The 20,800-nt window shown below is 49.0% G+C and overlaps 1 protein-coding gene across 1 annotated transcript; it reads right to left on the bottom strand.

Moving 5' to 3' along the window:
• Nucleotides 1-7,402: 7,402 nt before the first annotated feature.
• LOC133342107 (mitochondrial import receptor subunit TOM40 homolog) lies at nucleotides 7,403-20,503 on the bottom strand. The gene is made up of 9 exons (XM_061551044.1): nucleotides 20,072-20,503; nucleotides 17,390-17,457; nucleotides 16,018-16,110; nucleotides 15,023-15,124; nucleotides 12,761-12,866; nucleotides 11,974-12,096; nucleotides 10,802-10,878; nucleotides 10,324-10,426; nucleotides 7,403-9,699 (listed from the first exon to the last, which is right to left on the bottom strand). The coding sequence occupies exons 1-9, from the start codon at nucleotides 20,304-20,306 to the stop codon at nucleotides 9,560-9,562; spliced, it is 1,047 nt and encodes a 348-aa protein (XP_061407028.1). The 5' UTR covers nucleotides 20,307-20,503; the 3' UTR covers nucleotides 7,403-9,559.
• Between the last annotated feature and the right edge of the window lie 297 nt (nucleotides 20,504-20,800).

The raw sequence follows: 20,800 nt of genomic DNA, 5'->3' as shown, positions 1-20,800 counted from the left end.
GTGCTGGCCACCCACCCCCTCATGTGCCGTGACGGCCTTAATAGGAGCTCGCTAACAACACTTTCCCCAACAATTGTCTGTATTTTAATAAGCGAGCACCCATGAAGGCCGACACGGCATAACAAGGGGATGGGTGGCAAAGACCACGCCCGGCCGCCTTTGTCTCCCCAGTGGCGATGTTTACACACCGCACCAAGTACTCGTTTGAGGCCGAGTCAACCTAGGGGAAGCCCAGGAACGGTTCAGATAATCGTCACTGGTGTTGGCCGTGAGCGGGAATCGAACTCGGGTCGCCAGGTTCGTAGTGCAGCGCCCTAACCGCTACACACGCACACACAGACACATGCACACACAGACACATGTAAACAGACACACGTACACACAGACACATACACATGTACACACACATACACACAGACACATGCACACACAGACACATGTAAACAGACACACGTGCACACAGACACACGTACACACGCACACACAGACACATGTACACACACGTACACACAGACACACACACACACGTACACACAGACACACGCACACACGTACACACGTACACACAGACACACGCACACACAGACACATACACATGTACACACACGTACACACAGACACATGTACACACACGTACACACAGACACATGCACATACAGACACATGTAAACAGACACACGTACACACAGACACATACACATGTACACACACAGACACATGCACACACAGACACATGTAAACAGACACACGTGCACACAGACACACGCACACACGCACACTCCCAAACCCCCCAACCTTCGCTGCCAGCACGCACTCGAATGCCAACAACAAACTCCCTGCATATCGATTGTTCATACTAAAACAAAAACCCGATTAGAGTATTGTTTTTTTCCATTATTTAGTACACAATATTCCTCTGTGGGTCGCTCCCAAATGTTGGGTGCTGAATTCATGTCGAGTTTCTCTTTGCTATTCTATAAAACGCGTCCTGGGTGTGGGTGGTGATGGAGGACGGTGGTGGTGGTGGTGCCGGACTGGTGGTAGTGCTGTTAGGGTTGTTGTGACCGTGTCCTCTCTTGGAAGTCAGATTGACCGGCGTGACTCCACCAATCATCATCGCCACCACCAGCAGCAGCAGCAGCAGCCGCAGATGCCTCTATATAAAACGGAGCGCTGAGCACTGGCACGGATGATTATGGAGGAATGAACATCTAAACGCGGCAGCGTCATCCACATCAACATCACCAGGACCAGCATCACCGTCTCGCGTGCGGAGCCCACGCATTTGTCCTGGCCAACACCACGGCGGGCGACTGTGGCAGAGCTTCAGGTGAGAGAAAAGCAACGTCGCTCAGGAATTGGCCAAACATCCCAAAGTAGCGGGCGCCTCTTTCATAAACAAAAAAGTCTTGAGACTCAGCGAGACGTTCTTGGATGTACACAGAGGATTTTTCTTATGGTGGTGATTGTAACGATAGATCAGTACCTGATTGATATGATGAGACAATACCGCATTAGTGTGATGGGCAAGCACAGTGGGTCGGCAAAGAGACCGCTTTGTGGCGTAATGGGACCAGTGCTTGATTGGTATGAGGGCTCGATATTTTGACGCGACAGAACGTGCGCTGTATGCTATCGTCGCAGCTTGGCTGGGTTGCGGATTTGTGTCCCGATGATCATGCGGGTGGCATTGGTTTGCGTGGCGCTGATCGTGATGAGCCCGGCGTCTGTGCCAGGTAAGACACGGGGCCACACACGGGGTTCAACACGGTGTCACCCACGGGGTCACACACGGGGTCACAGACGGGGTCACACACGGGGCCACCCACGGGGTAACTCACGGGGCCACACACGGGGTCACACACGGGGCCACACACGGGGTCACACAGGGGGTCACCCACGGGGTCACACACGGGGTCACACACGGGGTCACACACGGGGTCGCACACGGGGTCACACACAGGGTCACACACGGGGTCACACACACGACATCACCACTCTTCCATCCCACTCTCACCAATCACTTCTGGGTGTCACTGTGGTCAGGGATTAATTTCCCACTGACTATTGTCTGGGTCAAGTTTACATTTATTTTGTGTAACCAGGCGAGAACTCTAGAGAGCAGGATAGAAGCAGATCTTTATTTATTTATACTGGAGGAATCCGATAAACCATGAAGCTCTTTTTCACAGATGTCCCGTATGGGTGGCTCAGCGAGTCACAACAGAGAGTCTCATTTGCATGAGGGACCTGGGTCACCAAACACGACAAAAGGATAAACAAATAAAGTGCAGTACAGCAATCAGCCACAAATAGAAATCAGAGAAAATATCAACGGTGTCATACTCTTAGTTCTTTCGGTAAAGTCACGTAGGTAAAAAATAAAATTAATAAAAATAAAACAATATTGTTTATTTTTATTAATTTTAATTTCATTTTTTACCTACGTGACTTTACCGAAAGAACTAAATAAAACAATATTGTTTATTTTTATTAATTTTAATTTCATTTTTCACTTACGTGACTTTACCGAAAGAACTAAGAATATGAATCATTGCAGTCACGAAAGCTTCAAATCTAGAATCAACGGTGTCATATGACAAATCGAAAATATTGCAGAAACATAAATCAATGTCAAATAATTACTTCCCTAATAATATAAAAAAATGGGGTTAGATCGAGTAAATATATAAATGTGTCGTTAAACCCGCCACCACCCGACACAGCCAATTAGTAAAGTTTGTCCATCTGGCTGTCGCCTTATGAAGCTGGTTGTAATTACTGGCGAAACGTCGTACTCAGATTGTAAATGTTGTGGCTTGGCTCTCCAACACACCGGTGCGCTGTACTAGTGACGAATTGGCCACGTTCTGTTTACGTGACAAACCTTACTCATTGGCTGTCAGGTGGTGGCAGGCTCAACGACACATTTATATATTTACACAATCTAACCCCCCATAAAAACCTCTATTATGGATATTGGTAGTGAAATCCTGCGTGTTAAAATGATCTCCCTGTAGCGTACGTCAGCTCGGGGTAAGATGACCACGACACTGATCAAAGTAGAGTACAATTGCCGGGAGACTTGGCGGCAGGTGAGTGACTGGCCCTCACACTTTTCTGTTGCGTGCAGTCACTTTAAGATGTTCTTGTTCATGTTTTTTGTTTTGTTGCGGTTGCACCCGAGTCAAGAGCCGCATGGCTTGCAGGGTTATACCTAATGAAACCGAAAACCTCCGATTAGCACGGTGGGCTACGTACGGTGCGAAAGAAGTTCAATATGCACGCATCAGTCAACAGCGATCCACAGATACGAATGAGAGACATCGCAGCGATACACTCTGCTGCTCCTCACGCGGTTGAACTGGCTTAACCAAAAAGGTCCCATTTGTGTGGCTAGTCACCCAGAGCGATAAATGCCCTGACAGTGGCATTGTCCTTGTACCGTTCGCCTTTTGGCGTTCTCTGGTCTGACACCGGTGAGACTGGGCCCTCAAGAAGGCTGCTGTCTCTGGTGTAGGCCAATCAGTTTCAAAGACAATACCCATATATTATCACAGCATGTTTGTTTGCATGTTCACCACAAGGACGTGTGGTTAATGCAACCATGATATCCTTGCAAAATGTTTCTATTTGGTGTTTGAACACCTTAACACCTCCTGTGTTATTGCCAGAAAGGGTAAAACCTATTCTCATTCTTTCATACTTTGATACTGTCAAAAAGGTTCCTCTTTTTGCGGCTTTGACCAACCTGAAATTTGCGGTTGCTGCTCTACATCTACCATCGGAAGCCACGCGGAAGACGAAGAACAGCGAGAGGGTGGATGTGCACTGGCTACTGATGTCACTCCAATTCGTTGTCACAGCCGAAGAGAAGGCGGCGGCCGAGGAGCTCCATGGGCAGCCGGGCGCCACGAACCTTCACGGAGGGGCACTGCGAGAGGTGAAGCGGCTGCTTGGGGCCGTAGGAAGTTGGTGGATCCGCGGGAAAAGAGAGACGGAGGAAGACAACAGCACGGAGAGCATCCCGTGAGTGACGGCCGGGGCAGTGATTGAGTTTCTCACCAACTCGATGTTTTTTTCCTCCCTCCGCCAGTCAGATTGATTGTTGGTCACAGCCCTCACCGATTCACTGCAGCCACTACTCCTCAATCGCCAGACGGTCAGTCGCCTCTTATAATTATCACTAATCGATCGTGGTTTCTGTTTCCAACGAATTTAATTCGCTGCTACTTCCACCCATGTTGAGGATTCGGTCTCCCAGATTGACTGTTTCATCCCGTCCGTACTGTGTTCAGCCACCACACTGCAGCTCAACAGCACTCACTCATTCACTTACTTGCACATTCACTCACCACGCTGCAGCTCAAACTCACTCATTCACTCACTTGCATATTCACTCACTCACTCAGCACACTCAGCTCACAACAGCAAACTGACTCATTCACTCACTTGCTCATTCACTCACTCACTCAGCACACTCAGCTCACAACAGCAAACTCACTCATTCACTAATTCACCATATTGCAGGTCAAAACAGCACACTTATTCATTCGCTTGCTCACTCACCACACTCACAATCCCCTACTGCAGTGCTCGACTTTTGAAAATTCCCTCCCATCATCTCTCGTCCAAAGGTCGCGTAGCATTGATCAAGGCACGAAAGTCCAAACTTCTTCTGTTCACCACGACGGATAATTACGGAGATTATCATTGACAGTGACCCACGAGGGGAGTGACCAGTCATGCCAACGCCGACGGGGAACGACGGCGGTAATAAAGGGGGAACGAATCAATTCGTGACAAACACGACGGCACGACAACAACGATGACACGAAGTGTCACTTCGTCTGCGCGACAGCTTGGGGCTGAACACCAGCGGCAGAGGTCGCAAACGGGTTTTGATTCCTTACCCGTACCCGGCCGCACCAGGGTCGCAAACGGGTACCCTACCCGGCCGGGTATCGGGTAGGGTACGGGTACCCGATTGCGACCTCTGGGATGAAGCCATGTTGCAGGCGTGGGTGGGTTGATTCTAGGAACTTGAATTGTGAGAAGAGACAAGACGTTGGGAAATGAGTGACAAACGGTGACTCACCAGTGACTCACGGCCTACCCGTACCCGGCTGGGTACGGGTAGCCGGGTATCGGGTAGCCGGGTATCGGGTAGGGTACGGGTATCGGGTACCTGGTTGTGACCTCTGACCAGCGGCGGCCCTCTCTCTCTCTGTTGGACCACTGCAGATCTTACCTGACGCACAGCATCGACTCGATCTCGGCGCTGCAGAAGGTGATGGCCCAACAGATCGTGGACTACCTGGAGGACAAGGACTGAGCCCAGGGGTGTGGTGACCCGGCCGAGGATGGCCGTGTCCACACAGGCACACGGGCTCGCTCGAACCCGGCCCATGCGGAGTTTTCACCGTCGATTCACCGTGGCTGGATTATCCGGCGTGCTCACGACCAAAAAAATACAGCGGAGGACAGACATGTCTTTACACGGTTTTGTTCTTTTAAATTGCGAGCTGCTCCTCACTTCTTAGAAGCGTCGCCTTCTCGGTGACCGCGAACAAAATGCGAGTAAACCGATTGCCGTTGAAGCTGTTACAACAAAAAACAGCGACGACGTTGTCTTCATCCCCATTCTACATAGTAAATAACACTTGTTTTTAAGATACTTATTTCCGTGGTTTTATTTTATCAGGGCCACCCGCTACAACTCACCCCCTTGCACCATTACCATGAATAATTATCGCGTTGACTGTCGTGTACATGGCCGCATCTAATCAGCCACCACCAACCATATAACGAATCCTCGTGACAAAACCCCACAACCCCCTGCAACTGACACTCCCCACCATCTCATGACACCAACACTACCCACAACTCCCAGGAGAGACTGGCAGCTTCCCAAAATCCCACCAAGACCCATACTATTTTCATTTACGTATCCAGGGTGTAAATCCGGCATGTGAGAAGGGGTGGCTGGCAGACCCCGGCAAGCGAACTTTTACACTGGTCTGGACTTTTGCAGCTGTTTTAGACAAATTTCTGGGTGCTGATTCCAAATCTGATCTCAGATTTGCTCTATCACATCTCATTTTTATGCTATCGGCATACCCCATTTTAATTGATTTTACCCGAAATTAACTCTGTCACTAATGATTGCAAGTTGTTGCGAGTCAGTGACTGCTTTAGTGTTAAAATATGGTGCTGTATTTTTAGGATAGTGTGTTTATAATATCATTTTATGTAGATATCCACATTTAATATTTTTCAGCAGTTTTGATTGAAAATGCAATATTTGATCTCAAAAACCTGATGTGATAGACAAAAACTGATGCCAGATTTGGAATCAGCACCCAAAAATTACCTTAAAACCGTTGGAATACCTTACGCCAGAAAAAATGTGTTGACCAGTGTTATCAGCGGAACAGTGTGCACGAAAACACGAGCGCGTGTTTGTGCACGTGGGTCAACTTAAGAAAAAAAACAAGTGGTCAGTCTGCCCCGCACGTACCTCTACCAGTTTACACACCGTTATCTATCCAAGGGAGAGGTCGGTACATACGCCACGAAAGCTGGTGGCCTCCTCTCAATTCTCCAACTATTTTGGTCACCCTTCGTGCCACTGGGAGGGTAACCCACAGCTTTCTCTGCCCAATGGGCCAGTGGTTCCAAGCTGCGATCCGAAGGACATTTGTAAGTTATCCATGGATCGTTTGCAGACAGAGTACTTACGATCTTTTTTCTCTCAAATAATTTTTTTACACTGCCCAATGTACTCATGAACATTGTTCTAATTACGTCGAGTCAATAAAAAAATACCAAGTTCTTAGCTTTTCATGGCTTTTTAATTAACATTTTACAGTGCTTTTGGAGTCGTTTTAATCTTGAAAATTCTTACTAATGCAAGGTGGTCCGCTACAAATGTTTATGCTTTGACAGTGGTCTTCGGGTTAAAGGCTGGAAATCACTGCCGGCAAGTAATCCGTCTGTGCCACGTGCATACAAACACAAGCACCGAATCTGGCCAAGGTCTCGGTGGTTTCAGGTGGAAGTTTCAATTCTGTTCTGTGGGATGCACCCAGCACATGCGTGCGAGCAAATTTCACAGCTCCATCTCCTCCGTGGTCATTCCTAAGTAAGACGCGTTCCATTAATTTGCCGACACTCGCTATCCCCACGCATCGACTAGCATCCCAACACGTGGCATGTGCTATCCGAGCCCACTTAACAGTTGCTAGAATGCTTTTGGTCCATTTAAAAAAACATAACAATATTGATTGAAAATGACAAGATAGCCTGCCGATAAAATGTTTAAACTCAGTTAATTACGCGTTTGTTGTTATCAATCGACACCCTGGATACCCCTTGCAAACAAGGTGTTCCATCTCAAGGGTTATTCCAGGTAATTCTTTTATTGCAAATAAAAAAACAAATAAACATGCACAATGTTTAGTTGCAAGTGTATGGACTCAATGATATTCCATCCAGCTTAGGAAATAGATGCCCAGGTGAGTTAAGAGCTTGGTGTGATGAGATCAGTCTCGTTTTATCTTTCATGGTGGGCGAGATGCCCCACCACATTCAGCCACGAATCAAGCACGGAACGCAACCTGGATTGTTCAATCTAAAATGCGACCAGGACTCAAGATGCCGTACAAATAGCCGTGGGCATGCGCATCCGAGCAGTCTTGGAAACAGTTTGTAAAGAGGTTCAAAGGGGAGTGCAGCAGCAGCAGCGAGGAGGCCCAGGACCCACGGCGAGAACACAATGGTGTGTGGGGCAAGGTGCGGGCGGAGACGCTTCACGGGGGAAGTGACGGCTGGAGACTGAAGAGAACAGAAGAAGATGATGATGATGAGAGGACAAAACCTCGAAGAGGGGGGAAAAAAACGCCACACCGGCGTTTCTCTCCTGAACGCTGAACATTACGATCGGCGGCAGGGTTTCCAGCCGGCGAGGCACAGGATGACCACCCCTCGGCGCGCACGCGTCCGTCACATGTGACGAGGTGAAATGGGGGAGGGGAGGGAGCGGAAAAAACGATAAATAAACCACGGCAGTTCCGCGCAAACGCGAGCGCTTTCGTGGACCATCCGTACGACGTGCTGAAATGAAGGGGGTGAAAAAACCTTCTAAGACACTTGGTAACAACCTTTCTTTAGAATTTGCTGTATTAAAAAAAATACCAATGACAATTCTAAGCGTAGACCGTCAATGTTTGTAACACGTTGGAAACAATTTGCTTTGCAAAAAACCGAGAAGATTAAAATTTCCCCCCCCCCAGAATTTTTCCAAGCATTATCTTGTTACGGCGTAATTAGCACATTCATCGGTAAACATAAGCGCTTTGATACACACACCGACCTAATATATTAAACCACCGTTACACTGCAGTTACAAATGTGTTTCGAAAGTGCTGCAAGGCAGCATAAACGTTCGTTTAAAACTGACGGACGGAGGGACAGCCTCAGCCTGTCTGCAGCTGTCAATTCCTGGAGGTCGGTGGGGATTGGCAAGTAAGATGGAACAGGATGGAACAGGATGGAACAGGATGGAACAGGATGGAACAGGATGGAACAAAGCAGAACTGCGTGGTGGGAATTAAGTTGGGATGATACCAGTTCAAAGAATCGGTTGCAAAAGACCTGGATGGTGATACACATCGCATGCTCCCCTTTAAAAAGTGCGCAATCCTCACAAAACTAATGTAACAACTTTACACATTTGATGGCTGCAGAATTTAAAAGTCGCCCAATAACTGCGGTGAAGTACAGTCCGTCGCTCACGTGCCCGATTGGTTCCCAGTTTAGCGCTTTTTTTCCAGAGGTACAAACGTTACCTGGCGACTTTAGACCCCACCGAATGGCTTTACCAACTCAACGAACAGATGTAAAACTCAGTCCGATGCTCTTCAAATGCCACACGAGAGAAGATTGTTTGCCAAATAACCGACAGGAAAAAAGTAGAAAGCTGAAAAGAATAAGCATATTTGTACGTTTGCGTTGATGAACATAATGTACACCAACTGCATGCTTTATTTTTGTTATTATTTGAGCAGCGGTGACGGAGGGCCGGGACGGCGATGCCGACAACAGGAAGAGCACAGACCGGTGCCGCGAAGATGGGGAAAACGAACCAGCGACTTCCGACAGATTTAATGAAAAAGCAAAAACATTACAGAAACGTCCCTTGACATCAGCTGGCTCTCACATCGCATGCAGACTGGTTTTCGCTTCAAATGGCTGCAAGTCTAAGAAACGAAACGTCATAATTTTCATCGTCGATTGGGTTTTTTTTCCATAATGCCGAACACGTTCCTGTACACAGCAGTTTGCGTCTCGCCGCAGAGTTTTACCATCCGTCCACACGTCAACACGAGCGCGGGCCAACTGGGGGGTTTGTTTTGTAACTGAACGTACAAAACAAAAATACACCCACAAAAAATGAAACGTGATTTTTAATTTTTTTTGCGCAACGGGATTGAGGACCGGGAGGAGATGGGTAGTTGGTGGGGGGGGGGGGGTCGGTAGGGATGGGAATTACAAGTCATCAGCCTATGGTCAGGCCGAAGCCGCACTGGAACTTGTTCTTGCGGTGGTTGATGAAGGCGGCGAGTGCCAGCGTGAGCGGGAGGGGTGGCAACTTCTTCTCGAGAACGGCGCCCACCGTCCAGTTGCTGTCCACCGTTCCTGCGGGGCGCCAAGAGGGCGGACGGGGTCAACAATAAGAATCTTACCGTGGCTCCCCACCGCTGACGTTCACGCGCACCCAAACGCGCATATTCATGGGCACACGCACAGTCCTTTTGCCCAGCCGCCGCTGCGTGGATTAGGGCCCGACCCATATGGCGTGAGTTTGTCCGACCGTGCTTCACCACGCTGGCCAGTGCCGGTTGGTGACCACACTGGTCAGTGCGAGTTGACGGGAAAGCAAAGGACATGGGAGTACAATAAGCGCAGTACAGCAATGGATTTTGCTGTACTGCCTCCTCCTACCGACAATGGAGCACAGCCCCGCAGTCGATTACGATGACATGAGGTGCACGATGATCACCCATCAAAGCGCTATCCAGGCTCAACCCCTGCCTAGCTTCTGAAAATCTGACCAGGTCAGGCCAACGCCAGGTAATTTGATCAAAGGCAAACACCGAATACACACACAAAGCAAAATGTACAACACATGCACACACATTCATATGCATCAAATACGCGTGCGCCATCCCAATGCTCGTTTGATGGGTAGCGGAGGGGGGCGGGGAAGGTGACGTTTAATGTCAAACGAAGGCCGTGCCGACCGCGCCAGTCACCGCCTACCCCGGAACACCATGTTGGCCTTGGGAAGGTCGATCTGGTACCCGAACGTGCACGCGGTGTCCTCCATGCGCATGTTCGCCTCCAGCTCCACGCCCACCTGGATCTGCAAGCGGGCGCGGGGAGTGACCGGGCGCTCGGGTGAGGCGGTGCTGACGTGTGACGCGGCGTGCCAGCACGTGGTGGTGGTGGTGGCAATGGCATCACAGTGGTGTGCAACAGACTAGCGCTATACATCTTGCGGTTTGGTAATACGTGGTGTGGCGTGGCAGAACTTGGCGTCTCTTCTTCTGTGTGGCTGCTCATGTGGATGCATAGCAACAACGACAATTTCACATTCAGAACTTGGTGTGATGTGGCAGAAGTAAAAAGTTAATTCTTTAGGAGTGCTTTTTGGATTTGTTGTCCTTCCCGCGCACCTCCGATTAGCACGGTTGGCTACGTACGGTGCGAAAGAAGTTCCACAAGACATAAGACTCACCTGTTCGTTGGCCTTCTGGTAGTAGCTCGCGTGGATGTTGGCAAGCCCGGCGTTTAGCGTCGCCACCCAGTTTGAGCCTACGAAACCACGTGGCAGGGTTGTTAATTTATGGTGTTTAGCGTTATTGATAATTGCATGCATAAAACTGAATAAAATGGTTTGCTGCACATATCGAAATATTCAACAATAAAAATCCTGCTGTGCGTTTGCCGACTTTCTTAACATACCACGAGGTGACTGAAGAGCCCCGAGGCTGGTGCTTAATGGCTGCAGCTTAACAATCAATTATGAACTTACCGTGCGGTTTGATAATTGAATAAATTTCGTTTTAAAGCTTTCGTGAGTGCATGGATTCATATTCTTGGTTCTTTCGGTAAAGTCACGTAGAAGGGAAATAATAAAATAATAAAAATAAAACATAATAAGATAAAATTCTCACGACGTTTCAGCCACAACGCAAGCAGCCGTCCTCAGGTGAAGAACAGGGCTGTCGGAAAGACACCGTCCTAATGAATTGTATCTTTTTTATTTTATTATTTCCCTTTGTGACTTTACCGAAAGAACCAATAATTGACGAATAATCCTAAACTAAGTGAACTATAATACAGCTTTATACTTGTATGCAGTTTTGAAAAGATGATAATATTTATAGTCGGTGATGTCAGGGTCAGAACTACTGCAATAGAAATGGCACAAAGAGTTCATGTCCATGACAGATGCTTCCCATCTTTGGTGATATTAAGCGTCTCTCATGGAAAGCCCTGTCCAACTGCACACATTATCCCACCAACGGATCCATTTTAAGATTCTAGTTATTTTGTTTAACTCAAGAGACCCGAATAATCTCTTTTGCAAGTATGACCCAAGTCACCAACGAAAGTGATGACCACTGTAACAGACTGCTACGCGAGCGAATGGCGATGAGTAAAAACTCACGAGCTCTTTGCGAGGTTCCCACGGCCTCTCAGGGCCACCAATTGCTGCCCCCTGTGCTACCATTTCATGGTGCCACGGGCTCCCACCAGCCCCCGCGTTACCATGCCATGGTGCCACCACCACCCCCCACTGCTACCGTGCTACGGTACCACCACCGCTCCCCGTCCTACTGTGCCACAGGCCCCCACCGCGCCACGGTGCCACCACCACCACCCCCCCCCCCGCACACCACACACCGGTGTATCGCGCCACTGCCGTGCTGACGGCGCCCTCCTCGCCAGGCCGCCTGTGGTACACCAGCTCCCCGCCCAGCGTCAGCTGCTCCGTCACACTCTGCAGGTAGTGCGCCACCATGATCACTGCAGCGGAGAGAGGGACGAACGGACAGCGAGTGCACCGGGAAAGGAGGGATGGATGGATGGGAGCGATGTTGGGAGAGCGGGTGGAAGACGGTTGTAGGGAGTCAGCATGGAGAGGATAGGTGGGAGGGAATGAAATAGGAAGAGAGAAGGGTGGCAGATAACAGCAAACAAGTTACGAAAAAACACTCAAAACGTATGACTTATGTTGCGCTTTCTATCATGCATTAGTAAATATTCATTAGTAGTATGGAAGCCAATGGGTAGCCGTCAGGGAAAAACAAAACAGCATTGTGGGAAATAATCACTTGGGCTTTGGTTTCTGTCCCAAAAGACTCACCACCCCCCCCCATGATTTAACGTATCATCACAATTTTATTCAGGAATGCATTAGAGTGTATAGTGGCTGGAGTGATTACATGAACCGATAGCAATATAAAAATTGTATATTGTCCATCCTTAAGATCACTCTTGGATGTACGTATTGTGAAGGTAAGATTTTTTAATTTTTTTTACTGCAGAATATATCCACCACACTAACCCAGAGTGTACACACAGCTGCTCCAGTGTGTGCATGCACACACATTCATATTACACGACAACAGCAAATACGACCTTAGCAAACAGGACGACAAGCGTGCAACGGTCTCCGTGCATTAATTACTCGACTCGGAGATGACGTCCGGGTTCCCCAGCGCCACGGTGGCCGTGTAGTCTTCCCCCCGGTACTCCGCGTCAAACTGCCAGGTCATGAACTTCGACTGCTGGGTCTGCTCACGGTCGCGCACACACACACAGGCGCGCGGGGGTCACGGAAGGTTCCGGAGGATGAGAGGCAATAGGACCGGACACGCAAAGAGGTCAGAGGTCATGACCACGACGGGTGAATGAATGGCCGATAAATGGCAGGCAGCGCGATTGTCAAGATTGGAGTGCCAAGGTGACGAAGGCACATTCTGTGGTGTATGTTTATGTATGTTGAACTTCTTTTGCACCGTACGTAAACCGTCATGGTAATCGGAAGTGCTTAGCCAACCGTGCTAATCGCATATTATGTGAAGAGAAGTGACTGGCAGAGGAGAATATTTACTAAACCACACCTGCGTGGGTGATTTGTGCAGTGCCCAAAGCCAATTACACAATGTCAAGAAACGACTTTTATTAATTTACACAATTACTGATCGATGTCAAAGGATATGGCTTGGAGCGAGGGTTAAAGTTAATGTTTAAAGCTAAGGGTCAGAATTGAGGTAACATTTAAATAATTTAAAGGATACAGGGATGAAGTTAAGGTATAAAGTTATGGTTAAGAGTTGAAATAAATTTGAAAATCACAGATGAGCGTTAACAAAAAAAGGATTAACGTTAAGGGTTTGAGCGCAGGTTAAAGTTTAAGGTTGGGTTAAAGGGTAGATAAAGGTCATATAGGTTTTAGCCAAATGTACCCTGGCTTGACTACTGTACGCAGCAAGTTGTTATTTTTAAAGCATTAGTGTCCCTTGTTACATAACGTGAAGTCTGTAACTTGTGCGATTTGTGTGCTAGGTGTGTGGCACGCTAATAAGAAACAATTAATACAATGACGACAAACTCATCGAGGGGGCACAAGGTGGACGCGCGGATGGACACTGCTGGAAAAAAGACATATGCCTGTTGTCCAGTCTTGGTCAATCATTGACGGGCGTTATAAGGGATCCTAGCTAGTTGTTTATGCAATCGTATCGATGACTGCTCCCCCCTGGTGGTAAACAGCGGTAGTGCAGCAGACGCGGCCATCAACAAGCTATCCGTCATGTTTCATAACAACCCTCCTCCCCCACCACAAAGGGTGGAATATGGGGCTCTGTAAACGGCCACACACGCGCTCAAAGCTTAGGCCGTGTGGTTGGGGTGGTGTCACCTTCTGTCTAGTGACACACACCGTACTTTGCCAACCGATTGGCAAGGTTGGCTACGTACGGTGCGAAAGAACTTCAATATACACACAGATGCTGATCGGTCACAGGATGTTGTCTACTGGACTGCCCGGCCCTGTCTGCATGCCCTGGAACAAAGAACATCTCTTACAAACACGGGGCTGAACAGTAGTGCATTGATAGTCAGTGGGGGGGCTCGCAGAGCCAATGCGCGATTGGTAACGGTTGCGTCTGCAATACGGATTCTCTATGGGGGAGTTCAAGTGCGACTAACAATTTTTAAATGGGGTTGCCACAGCCTGTTTGATTAGGTCACTGAGTATGGCTAAAGAATCAGATACACCGTGCCTTCAACTCCTCTGCCATGACGCTATAAAAATCTAAGCAGCAAAACCATAAATCGGGGTCCTTCCAACTATATTTTTCTGCAGGTCACACAATAAAAAAAGATCTGCACGTTTTAGTGCTCCACGTTTTATCGCAATATCACATATATAGAAGTTATGGCGTCACATGGCATCTTTGCGTCACGACCTCTGTACCAGGCGACCAATGTGCATCTCTCGTCTCCAGATCTCTCATGTTAGTATTGTTTCTATCTCGCTTTCATCTCACCAATCTGTTCCTCTCCGTGTCCCGGGCAAGCCGTATCTCTCGGCAGGTCATAGCTAGGCGGGCCATTTCAAGAGCCTTCGTGGGCCGGATGTGGCCCTGAGGACCCTCCCTAATTGAAGAACCCTGCTGTAATTTGACATTGCGTCTTAGCTAACAGGAGCTAATTCAGCAGCACAAGTTCTACACAAACCCACAGCTATTTATATTCCTGTATCAATAAACGTAGGCGTGTGGGTACAAGCACGACAACTCAGGCCAAGGGGACAAACAAGAGAAGGGGGAAGTAGAGGAAGATGAAATGCTCATGGCGGGCACGTTGCAGATAAAAAATAATTTTCGTATATGAAGATGACAGAAGTTCTGCTGTCGTTTTTTTTTCACTCCGACCCACAAACCTGCAGGGCCACCTTCCCTCGTAGCCGCTGCGTCAGCTGGTGGATGATCTGGGCGTTGAGGCTCCCCGTGTTGTCCACGTCGCCAATGATGACGGGAAAACACTGCCGCAGGGAACACACCAGGGATACACGCAGAGATACAAAGATCTCCCGTTAAACTTCAACAAACTTCAAGAGCACGTGCTCTTTGTCTTTCTCCCCAGTCCTACCCAACTGGGCTATAAGCGTCATATCAACAGATGAAGAAACCTGTGTACGAGTGAACAGCCCACGTAAGCGGATTTCACAAAACTACTTCTGAGATCCCTTCAAGTGACCTCTGGTCCACATGAAGAACGTTCCCAATCATGCTGCTACAGAGAGTAAGGTTAGACACATCGAAACAAAAAAACTATATTTGTCATTTTCAGAGCTTGACTTTATCCAAAAAGCATGAATTAAATTTAGTGCGATACTTTGTGTGCAATCTCATCTGTGATCAGGGATGAGATCATCAACTCTTTGCATTTGAGAACCCAGTTAAAACCAGAGGGTGCCTGCCTGGAATCAAAGCCAGGACCTCTGCGGTGCTAGCTCTGTGCTCCGACCTTTCAGCCCACCAGGATGCCTTTCTGGAGCAAGTTCTCTTATAGAGAGAGCACCTATGAAGTCTGGCAGATCACAAGAAGGCTTGGTGTGGGCGATGCCACTCCTTTACAACTTTATCCCTCCCCGGGGCAAAATGTTTGCCCCCTGGTACTCACTTTATGGCTTTTAGAAACCTATGGTCATCCAAGGCAGAGTTGAGAAATAATTTGCATAGCCAGCCATCAAACCGAGGTGTCAGGTTGGTTAGTGCTGTGGATGACCAACAATGCTGCTACTCTCAGAAGAGAGGCAGACCACTAATTTTATAGAGGGGGTTGTCCCCTCGCACCCAAACGCATGAGAGCCGTCCTGTCAACCTGAATGAATGCGAGGGAACAGTGGTGACTGCAGCTGTCTCGGCATCTCACCTCAGTGGGGCTGATCTGCTTCGTGCCCACGTAGGTCGTGCCGAAGTGGTAGTTAGACGGGCCGACGGTGCTCAGGTTCACGGTATGACTCACCTAACAAAGACACAGTCAGCGCATGCTTCACAAACACACGCACACCTAAGGCGGAACGTATCTGCATTGCGTACAGCCCTTCCATCGATGCACTGCTGGATGACGGCCTCCTCATGCCTACATGGGTTGCTGGGGTTACATACCTGTCAACCCATACGGTTTACCCGTATTCTTGTACAAGGAAATTGAGTTAAAACATGTTTTCTGTTTATTTGTTTGTGTTTCTCCCTTGTGACGGGACTTTGTAGGAAGAACGTGAACGTTGATATTTATCAGGGCACGGGGTGACCAATAAGGTCCGAATTGGCCTGTAATAAGGTAGGGCATTGATAAGGAGTTTATAGGTAGGGGGTTAGGTGACCATATTTGACCACACGAATTGGTGCAGGTTGGCGGCAGACAGCGCTTGCTTAAACAACGCAGACACAGCTGTTACTCGGAGTTGCAGATGCTGCTGTTCACAACAGACTGGTTACTTCAATTTCTTTGCTCTTTCCCCCTCCCAATTATTGTCCAATCATGCTGCTAAAATATCATGTCATGAGATAAAGACGTTTCCATTGGGACCTTTCGCAAAAAGGTGCACCATCTTGCCTCACTGATAACCGGAACAAGACTATCAACTTGCCGCGCTTCAGAACGCCGTTTGACAGCGGATAGCCGAAACCTGGGTTTGAACCCAGAATCACAGCAGTGCTGACTCAGTGCTCCAACCTCAAAGCTACCCAGCAACCTCCTTGCAAGAATCTATTTCCATCAATGCAACCTAACATGCCTATTCGCGTTCGATGTCAAGTTTTAATAAAAGAGTATTCCAGCCTTCCACGAATGCCGATATTGCGCAACGATTGGTATAACTAGACCAAGAACCATCAACTTAATGCAAATGAGTATCAAGGGCAGCTGAAACCATACTCTAGCCCAGGAAGGATCCAAGTGGTACTAGCTTAGTTCTCCAACACAGCCATTATGAACGCCCTAACCACCCATACATGTCATCAATATTATAGATCGCCTTTCTCTCTCTACTCTGTACCCTCATAGACCTCACTCCTCTCTTCCACCAACAACAAAATCTCTCCGAGCTGCGGTCACGATTCAAAACTTTTTTAAAACAAAATGCGTTTAATGGCAACCGTACGAATTTGCCAGTGAAGGGGGTTTGATTAAGGAGGCAGTTTCAGTATCTACGACTCCTTTCAATGCGAAGTTTCAGGAGAGCCTCTCCATCCCGGCACCCGCGACCCCAACCGACCCTCGTCCCGCCGAGTGACTTTACCTGGAAGTGGTTGCTAAGACCTTTGTTGATAACGAGCCGCACTCCCTCCATCTGTGCGGGGAACACCTCTGGATGTCGGAGGTTGGCGGGTGATGGTTTGTGGGATGGCAGTGGATGCAAAGTGGTGCGGATCAAGGGAGGGGGTCAGAATCGGGAATGAATGGCAAGGAGAGGGGTGGGGGGAATACAGTAAAGGAGAGGTCAGAATACAAAGTCAACAGGCACAACTCTCGCTACCCAAAAGCAGTGCTAGCCAGCACGTTGTGTGATGTAAATGTACAGCCCTATGTCGATCCATTGCGGCGTGGCTCATAAGGGCAATTTGACCATACTTCACCACACCGGTTTGTGTGCGTTGGTGGAGGCGGGCAGCAGCATTGGACATCGGAGCATAATAAAATATAACAAGGGATTATGCTGAACTGTCCACTGCTTACAAAGTAGCAACCACCCAGTTTTATGCAGGGAGGTTGCTAATACAAAGCACCATCCAGGCTCAAAACCTGCTTAGCTTCCACGATTTGGCGATTTGGTCACAGGCTGTGGCTTTTGTACCACTATCTCAAACCCTCTCTTGTCCATCATTCGCCCATCCTCACATGAGAGGACATTTCGGGTCACTTTGATCAATGCTCAGTAATTACTGGGGCAACACACGTCATGGGTTGCTGGAGGGCAGAGGCACATCAGACAAAACTTGCCTCACGTTCACGCCACTCGAGATATCGTTACCTTCGATTATTAAAACACATCTGTTACTACACGGTTATTTTATTATAATTATAAAAAGGCTCCACCTATAACGTCTTCAAGTCTTGTTCATGGAGAATGTACGAGACATTACTCACAAATCACAAGGAAACAGAATAGTTCTGTCATGATCATTTATTCAGAAACTCCCAAACCGATAGCTCGAGTGCTTATGCAATTCAACTCGTGAAAGAATTCATCCGGAACGTGCCGTAAGATGTTGGAAGTGAAGCAAGGTTGATTCTGGACAATGCTTGGACCTTAGATTTGATTTCAAGTGTGCGTGCAACTGATGGTTCTGCTTTGCAGACTAAGTTAAAAATATATTTTTTGCATGTGACATGTTCTATTAGCCTTGAATATAGCTGTATCATGTTGATGCACGACCTCGCCATTCGGAAACTTGACCATGTAAAGATGTTTTGGATTTATTTGTTCGTGTTTTTTTTGCTGTAACCAGGTTTTTGAAACCAAGTCCCCATCGAAAATGAGCATTTATTGCACGTTTGGTTTTACCTATGCCGAAATAAAACCTAAGCCTAGATCAGACATCACAATGCATACCAGGCTGTGTAGGCTGCTGCGGGGGCCACATTGTCAGAAGGGGGTCATTGCAGACAATACAATTGTTATACTGTACTGTGCTCAAACGCATATGCTTCTCGCCTTCACCAAACCTGCACCGACCAGGGTGGTGAAGTGATGGGCACCAGCCCGCACTGACCGCGTGAAGTAAAATAACCTTCACGAGCCGCAACCGCGTGGCGAGTGAGGCTCTCTCATTCATCGCTTGAATGACGAACGGTTGTAGAGATGCACAACTCGTACAGGACAAGTGCTTATCTCCAGTTTACAGCTCTGAGCCACCGTCTGAACGTTCACGTTCATATGCATGAGAGCGAGACATTCCGGGTTCAATGATGAAAATTGGATTACATCGTGTGCGTTGAACTTCTTTCACGCCGTACGTAGCCAACAGTGCTCATCGGAGGTGCGGGGGAAGGAAAGCTCTGCACAATAAGCAGTTCTGAAGAAATTAGATTTCGATTTAAAAGTGCATAGCTCCAGTGGCTTCCCGATATTGGAAGTAATAGGGAGTTCCAAAGGGCCGCAGAAGCGTATCTGAAAGCGTGCGATGCAGTGACCGCGTACATTGCGAAATGCCTGTAATGATCCAATAATTTAAACGTTTGCAGGAAACTCATTCAACTGTATTGAGACTCGGTGAGGTCTTAATGCACCTTCATTTTCATAATCATTAACCACGATGCATTTTCAAAAAATCACGGCCCTGCAAGGGCAATTAACCGCCCTTGAACTGGACAAGCCAACCCTCTCCCCATCGCTCGTCTCTCACTTCGGGACAGCCACGGCTGCTGTCGGAATGGCCCTTATCCTCATTATTCACTGCAGGAGCAGCGTGTGTCTCGTCCATGATGTTTGAAAACGGTGTACAGGAGATGGTGGTGGTGGCAATTATAAAAGGCGCGTGCGGCAGTAGTGGCCATTCAAACAATAAAAAAAATCCCATCATGGGTCCTTGTGGCTACTTGGGACTCCACGGCCGAGGCGGGTTACCATTCAGGCCCGTGAACAACGCTTTAAAGACACGCGTTGGTGGGATCATGTACGAGAGAGAGAGTTGCGAATACCATTCTTACGACAAATGCGCGCGAGCCCCGGGGCCTCCAAACGAGTCAGAACGAACTCCCGAGTGCGGGAGGCTTTGCTCACAATGATTCACTCGACAACATCGTCGAATGAATGAATGAATGAGAGAGAGCGCGATGGGTGACAAGAGCAGAGGCCTCACGCCCGCCGCCGCGCCTGATGGCACCGCTGACCTTTCGCCCAAAAGAATCCACCGGCGCTCTTCCCAGAATCTACCCCCCACCCACCCGCCACCGCCACATAACTCCCGACCTCACTCACCCTTGCACTTGCGGTGCAGCTCGTCGTACGTGCCCGGGTTGGGCAGCGAGGAGCGCGGCGCGGCCTCCCCACCCGACCCCGCAGCTCCCCCGGCAGTCGTCGTCCCTGAGGCCCCGTGCGGAGGCAACTGCGGGGCCACGAGGCCCGGCATCCCGGGCGGCGGCATGGGGAACCCCGGCGAGGACATCATCGGCGGCGGCGGCGGTGGCGGCTGAGCCGCCGCTACGTTGCCCATGACAAGAGGCGGCTCGAGGAGAGTTCGTTTGATCGGTGCGAGGAAGGCATGGCGAGCGAGCGAGGAGGAGGAGGGGGGGTAGAGAGTGAGAGGAGTCGATGCCGGCCCCGGCTGCCCGTAACCTTGCCGCGCCGCGCCGCACGCGCCTCCTCCCGCACTGCTCACTCCATGTGCTAGCGCGACGCGCTGCGATTGGCCGGCGCCGCGTCACGTGTCCCCCCCCCCCCGTTTCCGTTTCCGATGCGTCACATCCGCTTCCGAATCGGCGGTGCTCCGCTTTCTCCCTTTCAGGGGCGGGGGGGGGGGGTCCGCCGTTCGTCACGTGGGGTAAAGGCGAGTTCCGTTTTCGGAACGTCACGTCCGGCGAATCCGGTTTGCACGATGGAGCAACTCGCCTTCTCATTGGTCGACGGTACATCACGTGGTCGGAGCGCCGGGGGGGGTGTGTCGTTGTTTCGACGTCACGTCCGGGAGTTTTTTTTACTTGTCTCCTC

Source organism: Lethenteron reissneri, chromosome 13 (genome assembly GCF_015708825.2).
Source record: "Lethenteron reissneri isolate LAM-NWPU_2019-01 chromosome 13, ASM1570882v1, whole genome shotgun sequence".
Classification (NCBI taxonomy): domain Eukaryota; kingdom Metazoa; phylum Chordata; class Hyperoartia; order Petromyzontiformes; family Petromyzontidae; genus Lethenteron; species Lethenteron reissneri.
Note: the sequence above shows the minus strand (reverse complement) of the source record. Positions and strands in the feature narration are given on the sequence as shown.

Coding starts and splice junctions, on each gene's coding strand:
- LOC133342107 (XM_061551044.1), bottom strand. CDS start 20,306: ATGGGCAACGTAGCGGCGGCTCAGCCGCCACCGCCGCCGCCGCCGATG. Junction 15,125..16,017: donor AGCAGATCAGCCCCACTGAG/GTGAGATGCCGA, acceptor TCCCTGCGGCAG/TGTTTTCCCGTCATCATTGG. Junction 10,879..11,973: donor GGCAGTGGCGCGATACACCG/GTGTGTGGTGTG, acceptor GTGGTTTCGTAG/GCTCAAACTGGGTGGCGACG.